The 10,563-nt window shown below is 35.9% G+C and overlaps 2 protein-coding genes across 8 annotated transcripts; one reads left to right on the top strand and one right to left on the bottom strand.

Moving 5' to 3' along the window:
• LOC104897617 (uncharacterized) lies at positions 1-5,613 on the top strand. Of its 7 annotated transcripts, none has more exons than XM_048647392.2 (10): positions 3-420; positions 544-699; positions 780-894; positions 2,347-2,436; positions 2,506-3,029; positions 3,127-3,258; positions 3,483-3,562; positions 3,648-3,768; positions 4,716-4,962; positions 5,168-5,613. In XM_048647392.2, exons 1-7 carry the CDS (start codon positions 392-394, stop codon positions 3,523-3,525), a joined length of 1,089 nt encoding a protein of 362 aa, XP_048503349.1. In that variant the 5' UTR covers positions 3-391; the 3' UTR covers positions 3,526-3,562; positions 3,648-3,768; positions 4,716-4,962; positions 5,168-5,613. The 7 variants fall into 7 exon arrangements, with proteins under 7 accessions (XP_048503348.1, XP_048503349.1, XP_057251449.1 ...); XM_048647393.2 differs by having other exon boundaries at positions 6-420; positions 2,512-3,029; XM_048647391.2 differs by having other exon boundaries at positions 1-420; positions 795-894; positions 2,347-3,029.
• A 738-nt stretch (positions 5,614-6,351) lies between these two features.
• On the bottom strand, positions 6,352-10,556 carry LOC104897616 (1,4-dihydroxy-2-naphthoyl-CoA synthase, peroxisomal). The gene is made up of 9 exons (XM_010684542.4): positions 10,200-10,556; positions 9,087-9,209; positions 8,181-8,282; positions 8,034-8,072; positions 7,838-7,936; positions 7,457-7,504; positions 7,246-7,341; positions 7,006-7,128; positions 6,352-6,597 (listed from the first exon to the last, which is right to left on the bottom strand). Exons 1-9 carry the CDS (start codon positions 10,464-10,466, stop codon positions 6,481-6,483), a joined length of 1,014 nt encoding a protein of 337 aa, XP_010682844.2. The 5' UTR covers positions 10,467-10,556; the 3' UTR covers positions 6,352-6,480.
• Positions 10,557-10,563: the final 7 nt, after the last annotated feature.

Here is a 10,563-nt window from a genome sequence, read left to right as displayed (position 1 = left end):
CTGTTTTATTGGAGGACCTGAGTGGTGTTGCTTGGAGGCGTATGGTTCCCTCTGCGGCAGAAGACTCTGCTTGGAACCAGTGATTGCTTGTAGTTTGTAGTTAGTAGTAGTTTTTGTTTGTTTCAGTTTTCTTTGTTTTTATTTTTCTTTGTTTCGGAGCTTTTCGTTCCTCTCTTTTCACCAAAAAAAAAAAAAACAATTCCTGTCAAAAAAAAAAAAAAAATTAACAATTAATTTAATTTTTGACCTTTCCTAAAAGTCCGTCCACCACCGGGCCTCACGCCTGCACGACGACGCACGCCGACCAGGCGACCACGGACCACCGTCGCACCACCACTGACTGCAGTGAACTCTGAATTCGCGCGAATTTCCGAACTTTCTCTCTCCTCCAATGAACCAGAAACAACAGCAGCTTCTCAAGTAAGATTGTTAACATTGTCGTAAAATTCAATCACTCAACAGTACACTACATTACGTAATCGTAATTGTTGGATTTTGATTTGATGCATGATATTTTGTAATTTTACTGTTTAATCAAATTAGGTCTGTAATTCCCAATCGCTATGCAATGGGCGGCGAAATTGCCGAAAAATCTCGAGTATGCGTGAAGAATTTGCCGAAACACCTTACTTTGGATCGTTTCAAAGCGCACTTCTCCCAAATTGGCGACCTCACTGATGCTCTTCTTCTCCGTACCAAGTAATTCTCTCTCTTTTCTTCTTCAATCTTCTATTTATTATTCATTTATTCAATTTTTTTTACATATTAATGGAGGTTAGAGAGGGGAGGAGTAGGCGGATGGGGTTCATTGGGTACAGAACAGAGCAACAAGCGCAAGATGCCATCAAATACTTCAACAATTCTTTTGTGGATTGCTCCAAAATTACTTGCGAGGTTTGTTAGTTTACTTCGTTTACAATTCATGTTCAATTTAGGCCTGTTCTCTTTGGCATAAAACAGTTGAACGGAATTGAACTGAACTGAATTAAACTGAACTGAAATGAATAGTGATATGTGAGAGTAAAAGTATTGTGAAAATAAGTTGGGGAAAACAGACCCTTACTTGGTCTACCACAATTCTTATATTGCCATTATATTTAATTTTTTATCGGGAGCATAATTTGGCTGCTGTACTTGTTTCTGCACTGATTTGAAAGCACACGCATCGGTGTTGCGCGTGTGATATGAGTAAGGCCCTGGTCTTTTGAGTATATTTTCGAGTGTAGTTTAGTAATTATGGAGTATGTAGCGTGGAAGTAAGTAGTTGTTTTTATGGGAGGAGTGTGTACTGTGTAAGAGCACCACCATTGGAGCTCTCTAATGAGCTCTTTAAGAGAGAAAATGAACCGTCATATCCACCCCAATATCTATCTTGGGCAACTCTTTGTTGACTCTCGAGGAAGATACTTAGGAGCATTTTTCCTCTAAGAGCCTTGGTAGAGCCATTGAAAGCTCTAATATTGTGGACAACTGATGTACAGAGTATATTATTTCAAAATAATAAATTTCTAAATAAGTTGGAGAGCCATGTTAAAGAGTTTTATTATTGCTAGCATATTTTGGAGGGGGTCTTGGGAGTGTCCTCTGGAGAGACTCGAGATAGAAGGTTTAAAATAGGTTGTAGAGCTCTACTATGTTGATGCTATAAGACGTGAAATTGTGAAAGAATATCTTTCTTTTCTTTTTATGTTTATTTATCTTTAGAACAAGTAAAAAAGTTGTTGTTTTGCAAAACAAGAGGTGTAATTTGGTAACTGAAAATTGGCAACCAAATTCAGCCATCGGATTTAGATGTTAACATAGATAACTTGCTATGATATTAATATGGATTTGGTTTGGTAGGCGATAATGTAGATGGTTTTGGTGAATTTTAAAATTAACAGCTTTAAACTATAAGTAATAATATTAGGTTTCTAAGTATGCAATCAAAGACATTGATATTGAGATTTGAGAAGAATTAGGTATAATAGAAGTAATAAAATTGCTTATATGTTTATGGCATTTGAACAACATGAAATACAATGGTTATTTAAGCTGAAGAGGAAAGTGCAGAGCATAGCGTGACACAATCAAAACATTAGATGGAGTTTAGACACCGCAATCTTCTAGTATACTATCATGAGTTTGGTTTTGAGGAAAATTGACCTGTTATTTCTGCATTCGGGAATTTTGATAATCACATATATTTTTTTTTCTAAATCCAATGCTTTGATTGGAAAAGGCGGTGCTGCCACTGCAAATACTCTTCACCTGTAAATACTTCTTTCAGCTTTTCCTTATTTATTGCAAGGCTTTTCAAGATGTTCAATATGTTGTGAAGAATCTTTCATGGTTTTATGTTTTCAGGTTGGTAGGAAATCTGCGGACCCAAACATTCCTCGCCCTTGGAGCACGTACTCTAAGGAGAAAGTGAAATCTGCTGAAAAGAATATTCAGGTCAGAGGCACTGATGCTAAAAAAGAAAGGAAGACAGACAACAAAATTAATGAAATTGATGATCTCAAGTTTCAGGAGTTTCTTCAAGTTATGCAGCCATATTCAAAGAGAAAACTCTGGGCCAATGATCTAGAAGCATTTATCTATAATCAAGCCTGCACTGCAAGAGAGAAGCTTGCTCAGTCAAATCAACAAGTTTGGAAGAAGTCCATAGAAATGCCCAATACAGACAAAAGTGCTCACAAGGAGGGTGACATGCATCATGAAAACCCTTCAAAATCTCACAAGATGGCCTGTGATCCTACTGTGACAGATATGGATTACTTTAAAAGCAAAATCAGAAAGGACTGGTCTGATTCAGAAAGTGACACTGACAAAAAATTTAGTCAGGATGATGATTCCCCTGCTCGAGAAAATCAGGTGCAGCAGATTATTCATGGAAACTCCGATTCAGAGAAGCAAGAGTGTCTGCCAAAACCTGGTCTTTGTGATGAATTGATAAACCTTGGGAATCAAAGTTGTCATTTAGAAGATGCAGACAGATTGCCTCAAACCTGTCGTATTTATGTTTGGAATCTTCCCTATGCTGCAACGTCAGTCTTCTTGACTTATTTTGGGTTTTGATTGTTTTGTAATTATTGTCATCCTAATTTTCTTGGTATGATGTGTATACATATATGAATATGATAGGGAAGATGAAGTGGCAGAGTTCTTCAATAAATTTGGAAAGGTCAAAGATGTCCATCTAGTCATTGATAAAGAGACAAGACAACCTAGGGGTTTCAGTTATGTTCGTTATAACTCACCAGAAGAAGCTGCAAGGTACGATTCTAAAGATAATCTGATTGTGTATTATTGCCTGTTTATTTATAGGTAGATGTTTGGTTTTGCAAACCTTAGTTAAGCTTAATACTTTGTAACTCTAAAGGGGTGTATGTTTAGAGGGATGGGGATTATAGGGATTAACATTTAGGAATGGATGGGGATTTAATTGTTGGGAAAATCTAGATGTATAACCATCCATGGTTTTGTTCCCTTTGATTCAGGGCGCTGGGTGATCAATTTTTCAAGGGAGGATTCTACATGTAGTTCCGGCAGAAAATGCACGTGGTTTGCATAATCTAGAGTAAGCTTCATTAAGGTCCGCCTTTATTCAATTGTATCCTAAGTTCATGGATGTCAGTTTAATACTCGATTAAACTTCTTACCAGAAATCATGTACCTGAAAGCAAAGGCAAAACATATAAGCAGCAGAGAGAAGAAAAAAGGAAGGCCTTAGAATCAAATGGTGATACTCGAGCTTGGAACAGTTTGTTTATGCATACTGACACTGTATGCTCTAATTCCTAACCATATTATATATTGTCATCATTATGGTTAATTTAAAACTTTTGTGTTTGTTTCCAGTAGTCCTCTTTAGGAAGGCTAAAGAAATTTAGTCATTGCTTGTTGTCTAAGGGGTGTTGATATGTTGTTCCTTGTTACGTATTTATAGAAATTTTAAGAATCTCAAAACATTGGATTAATTATTACAGTCACATCGCTTGAGTTAGTTTAGCTTTTGTTGAATGGGTCATCAATGTGAAACACTACATCAGTTTCAAAATGGTGTGGAGATAGTTGCATCCTGTTTCGGAATTGTCATAACAGTTGCACCCTTTCGCTATATAGTAAACATGTTGACATAAAAACCATAATGCAGCTCTTGATTTCTTTCACTATCTCTTGCATCTTAACTTCCCCTTGTTCTCTCTCATCACACTTCCCCGCCTCCAACAGTCATGACTGCTACCCTACCACTAACACCACCACCACTACCTCCAATTGTCTTAGGTCATCTTCTTTAAAGTAGTCGACACCATGCTCAACAGACCAACACCGCTGACACCATTTTTGGACTAGCACTACTGCACCATCTTCTCCTTTTTCTCCCTCCTCACCTTTGTCTGACTTTTGTGGTTGAATTTGACTGGAATAACTATTAGAGTTTTCATGACTGAAATTTGAACATTTAAAACCCTAACTTATGTAATTATGTTTTGAATGGGCATGTTAATTGTTGTGCATTGTTTTAAAATACAGTTTCGATTGCGATTGTGGAATACTCCATGCAACAATTGCTTTTTATTGTGAGTTTTGCTGGATTCTTTTATTTACTGAGTGTGCATCTCCTTCTTACAGTTAGTTAGTAACTATTTGTAGGTCTCCCTGTGCTTCATTGTCTGTTATGTCTATGCCTCCAATAATTTAGCTTTCATAGTTGCTTTTATTTTCTACAGATTGTTCAAAATATCGCTAGGAGATATGGGGTCAGTAAGAGTGTCTTACTAGATCGTGAAGCTGATGATGTTGCTGTACGTATTGCTCTTGGAGAAATTAATATTATTGCAGAAACTAAGAAGGCTCTAACAAAGGCTGGAGTAAATGTGGCTTCCTTGGAGGAATTTGCTGCTAGAAAAAGCGAAGGTGCCAAGAGAAGCAACCATGTCCTACTAGTCAAGAATTTACCTTTCAGTTCAAGCAAAGGTGAACTCTCTGAAATGTTTGGCAGATTTGGGAGTCTTGATAATGTTATTCTTCCTCCAACAAGAACATGGGCATTGTTATGACATTCTTATGCAAATTTTAAAATTTAACTAAGCCTATGAATATGTTACGGAGGGAGTACATTTCTTTCTTAGCGTTTTTGTTTCTCTTCGAATGTTTTGTGATGTCTTCCTTCAACTTTCAGGTTATAGAAAGAGCAAACGAAGATGAAACATTGGGGGAACTACGAGCAAGGATAGCAGCTCAATACGTCGATGATCAGGGCACAATCCAGAATCCAACGCAGATTACTAAGAAAAGAAAGATTATTTAGTTCCTTTAGTTATAGTCCTCTAACGATATTCGAACGCCATCCCCATGTTTATCTTGCAGGATCCGAGTAATTTATGAGAAGAGAAAGATTATATGACATAAGTAATCTATTCTCTCTCAAAGAAAAAACCATTCTTCTTTCTGCCATTGTTTTGGGGCTGCCATCAATCTTCTAAGGTTGATGGTAAGCCCCTTTCTCTCTTCTTATTCTATTGTCACTACTTCTGTTTTATTGTTTACAATAAGGCCCTTCTTTATTCTCTTCGTGAGACCTATCATTCCGTTTTATCGGATTTATCATTCTCCTTTTGTGAGATCTCTTTGGCCCACATATGTTTGTTTTTCTGTTGTTAATGAAGATTAGCGCGGGATCACAACGGATTTTTCTACTTTCACTACATTCAAATGAATCGAATCAAGATCTATTTCAGAACTATTGTAGATCAATAGAACCCCTCGCGAAAAGTGTGAAGAAGCAGCGATGTGAAAGAGGAGTGACTATACTATCAGATATCTCTTAAAGCGATTTAAGTTTTATCAAAGTAGAATTTAATTCGATCTATTTTGATATGTATTTGGTTGTTACTGATTTCTATGATAAATGTCGTATGACTTTCAAATAATGAATTAACTTTTCCCCTTTTTCAAAAAAAAAAAAAAAGATGACAGGTAATAATATTTTGTGGACTTCAATAGTTGCTAAAATGGAAAAAAAAATCTCAATTTGCTTCAGGATCAAACTAATTATATAGATGTTGTCCACGTAGGATTGGCGAGGACTTTTTTCAAATTGTTGGAGCAATAAATCATTAAGAGGCTCAAATTGTTGGAGCAATAAATCATTAAGAGGTTAGGAGTTCGACTCTTCACTTTGATGTTATACTTAACACTTTTGATTATTACCATCAATGAAGCCTTTTGTTTTTCTAGAGCCTTTAATATAAAATTTTGATCATCCTCCTTAAAACTAAAGATGGAAAAACCTTCGCGATATTAAACTAGTTCAATATGATGTCCTTATTAGAATAAGTTGAAATAGTGTAATCGTTTCGAAAATTCACAAAATCTCAATGATCATACAAATGATATACCAAATAATTGAGTTGTTTGCTTGCTCATATGACTTTCATTAATTCTAAATACAATCAAAAGTCCTCCCAAGGAATGGCAAAAAACACTTCTCATTCATGGTCGACGAGGAAACTTGGAGAAATCAGGGGGTCTTCTTTCATTGTATGCTGTCTTTCCTTCATTTCCTTCCTCAGTTCCATAGAATAAGAGTGTTGCATCTCCTCCAATTTGCTAATTTCCATCCAAATAACATAAATATATCAAATATTAAAGCATATGATTAATTTAGCACCTTAGGTTGTTAGCATTGTCAGATTTAACATGATCTCTGTTGGACTTACTAGTTAGTTTTTTTGATCCATATGAGCCATGAAGGCAGTACAAAGTACAAAGAAGGGGAAGGGGGATTTGAACCTGTGACCTATCGTTCACAACACCTCAATCTTAACCACTAGGCCAAGACATCCTTGATTGGACTTACCAGTTAGTAGTTACCATCATTTGCATGGTTAATGCTAGCTATAATGGTTATATGTATTTTATGGCTTTGCTTATTATGATTAGCTATTTGCTACATAGATTTTTTGTAGACGTGATTGTATACATTGGTATGATTCAGAAATTGTGTTAGAGGTCTACCTGAAGTCCTGCATGACCATCATCAACTGCATTAAGAGCTGCTTTAAGTACTCGAATAGCTGTAGGACTGTTTCTTAAGATCTCGCGACACCATTTTACTGTCTCTTGCTCCAAATTCTCCAACTAAATAGCAGATGATAACAATGTAGAACATCAAACTTTAATGATTTGTTATCTTCAATGTTTAAGCATCTTAATCACTCCTTTCTTTTCATGAGATCTTACTGAAGAATTACTTACTGGTACAATTGTGTTGACAAGTCCCATCTTTTCTGCCTCACTTGCTGTGTAAAACCTGGTAAGGAACCACATTTCGCGTGCCCTTTTGGGTCCGATCTGCTTGGTTGAATTCCATGTAAAAGTCATTGCATATATATATGATTAGAGGTTAAATTTTTACACATACTTTGAGCCAAGTAAGAGCTATCAATCATTGAGCTTCGATACTAACCAAACGAGACATGATGGAACTTCCATAACCAGCGTCAAAACTGCCCACCTGCCATAATCCACCAGTAGATAATGCATATGTTATAGCTAGCTCCTATCAAACTACTCCAAGCCGCCTTGCTCTCTTCCCCTGATCTTTACTGAACTGAACTGAACAACTTCTTGCTGTTTAAAACCGGTTTTTACAAATCCACTAATTTTTGCTAATTTACTATCGTTTTTTTTTTCATATATAGACCAATTACTTATATTTACTGATAGATATTGATTTTGCTTGTCAATTTTTTTGTATTGAAAATTATTAGCATGACACATTTATACTAAGATTAAGAGGAAACTAGTCATATAACAACATCCATGAAATGAAAAATTAATGAATCACCTTTGGACCTGTCTGTCCGAAAATGGCATTATCAGCAGCAATAGTTAAATCGCAGACCATGTGTAGAATATGTCCTCCTCCAACAGCATACCCAGCAACCTAAAAATTTATACATCACAGTATTAGTATTAATCTATGATATGATGTATTAAGCAAGACAAATTCCGTAGTTTAGCAAGATGATCAATGAATATACCATTGCTATAACAGGTTTTGGAAGCCGCCTTATTTGGACCTATTCAAAGATGAGTATGAAAGTGAGATTACATGCATTTTTGTTTCTGTACTTAACTGAAAGTCTGAAAGAATTGAAGTTAAGATAGATCACGCGAAAATGAAGTACCTGCAAGTCTAAAACATTAAGACGACCAATTTTTTTGGAGTCGACATAGCCATCCTTGCCTCTTATTGCCTGATCTCCACCACTGCAGAATGCTTTCGTCCCCTACATCAACATAATTTTAAACTTCAAAATGTACCACCACCAAGTAAACCAGAGTCTAGACTAGGCTCTGACTAATCTGGATTAGCAAAGCTCCCCTAACAAATGCTGCTGTATATCCAAAGCTCAAACCAAGACCTATGATTATGCTGGAACAACCTCGATCTTTACTAGTTGATCTAGACAGTTGTTAATTCGCCAAAATTATGCACCTTTATTCGCTTCTTTTAGAACAAAATTACTCTAAGGGGATTGTTCCTTATCATTGTGAGTTTTATGAACTTAAAAAGAAAGTGCAAGGAAGTCTCTCAGATCCACATAATCATAATACGGTGTTAAGTTTATAACAGATACAACCTAAAACGCGCATCTGAGCTGCATCTTCTATTACCGCCCCGTGGGTCGTATGATTTACAAAAAAAAAAAGAACAGATTTTCTAAAAACTAAAGATGTTTGAAAGATTAGAAAGAGCATTTCCAAATTTCTATATCAATATGATTATATTTAAATCCACTATATATGCAGTTTATATGATACAACTTTTGAAATATGAATGAGATTGACTACTGAGACTAAACAGACCATAACTTCAAAGTGCATGAAGATGAGAGACAGAAAGACCCCAAGTCTTCACAACTTGTTGTATCAGAATATACTAGAGCTTAATCAAAGAAGAAGTAATCAAGAAAATCAGCTTGCATTTACAAGGTACATGAAGAAAAGTGCATGATTAAGACTCCTTAATTAAATCAATAAGATGATAAATTCAACAAAAAGCAGAAGAGTTGATGAAAATTGAAGATTACCTTCCCTGTTAGAATGATAACACCAATTGAACTATCATCCCTTGCATCATCAAACGCTCGAATCAGCTCCTTGATTGTTTCTGGCCTAAAAGCATTCCTTCTCTCTGGCCTGTTTATTGTAATCTACCCAATAAAAATTAAAAGAAAACAGATCATTCAAATAGAATCAGGCCCATAATTCTTGCAAATTAGTAGGTGCACACGTCCGTATGTGAGGAAGATGCGCATGATAAACATTAAGCACTAGGTTATGAACATAGAGACCAATACTAATGAACATATACTAACAGAGAGGTAAATATGTTCATTTGGCTTGTTAGCCATGTACTTATGTTCATTTGACTTGTTAGCCATGTACATTTGACTTGTTAGCCATGTACATGTGCACACCTTCCTCATCATACAAACATATGCACTATCTACAGATTGCATAATTCTAGGAAGAAAGGATCATTCTACGGTTTATTTTGCATCTTTCCAGTTCAGCACCGAAATATCTCAAGGCCTTCATAACAGGCATGAATATGCTTTCAAATGACCTCCCATGACCCAAATTGAAAGCTTGAAATATTTTGCCTTCAAATTTGGATATTTTGGCACTATCTTACATACTAAGGGCCTTGGAATGTCTTGGGATGGCTCCCGGATGGTTGGGACTCTCTACATTGCCTTAAAAGGCCTTGGAGTGGTAACTCGTAACACGACTACTTCACAAAGGAAGAATCCAACATTTTCATTGACATCAATATGAACACAATAGACACTTTGATAATAGAGTAGTAAGAGTATTGTTTCGATAAATGAGTCTCTATAGTGTTCATTAATATCCGAACTCATCAATTTACCTCATTTATTTAAATGATCGGTCTCAACTCGAAATGAAAAACTGATAATATATTGTTAGTGGACCCACATTATATGGTAGTAATGAGTGCAGTGATGAACCCACTAATTATAAGCAATTTTACTATCTAGTATGTTAAGAGTCTAAGAGGGCATTGCACAAGATATTGAATATCACGTATGGACCTGCTAATTAATACATGGACAGTGACACAGTGTACATGTTATTATTATAGGACGGAGGAAGTATAATTATTAAGAGATGATCACCTTAGCGATAGCTTCTCCGACGGCTTTTTCGTAGATGATATCAACAAAATCTTTACCAGAATCATCAGAAGCAAGTCTCCAAACTACGGGGTCCAAGGAAACTTGGCCATGAACCTTGTGATAATTGTCATTCATGGAAGTAGTTGATAAGGAAATGGAGGGATAACTTTGGTGGGATTTTAAAAGTGGATTAAGATGGTTGGCTACATTTGAGATTCTTCTGTTTACAACTTCCATTTCTCTCTCCTCAATTCTAGACATGTTCATGGAAAATTTTCTCTGAGTTTGTTTTTATGAAAATAAAGATAGTATGTAAAGGAAATATGATAGATAGGATAGGATAAGGTATTCACAAGATTGCCTC

Source organism: Beta vulgaris, chromosome 6 (assembly GCF_026745355.1).
Source record: "Beta vulgaris subsp. vulgaris cultivar EL10 chromosome 6, EL10.2, whole genome shotgun sequence".
NCBI classification, from domain to species: Eukaryota; Viridiplantae; Streptophyta; class Magnoliopsida; order Caryophyllales; family Amaranthaceae; genus Beta; species Beta vulgaris.
This window is presented reverse-complemented; position numbering and strand designations above follow the sequence as displayed.

Coding starts and splice junctions, on each gene's coding strand:
- LOC104897617 (XM_057395466.1), top strand. CDS start 392: ATGAACCAGAAACAACAGCAGCTTCTCAA. Junction 895..2,346: donor GCTCCAAAATTACTTGCGAG/GTTTGTTAGTTT, acceptor TTATGTTTTCAG/GTTGGTAGGAAATCTGCGGA. Junction 3,030..3,126: donor AATCTTCCCTATGCTGCAAC/GTCAGTCTTCTT, acceptor TGAATATGATAG/GGAAGATGAAGTGGCAGAGT.
- LOC104897616 (XM_010684542.4), bottom strand. CDS start 10,466: ATGAACATGTCTAGAATTGAGGAGAGAGAAATGGAAGTTGTAAACAGA. Junction 8,073..8,180: donor TTAATGTTTTAGACTTGCAG/GTACTTCATTTT, acceptor ATCTTTGAATAG/GTCCAAATAAGGCGGCTTCC. Junction 7,937..8,033: donor CAAAACCTGTTATAGCAATG/GTATATTCATTG, acceptor ATAAATTTTTAG/GTTGCTGGGTATGCTGTTGG.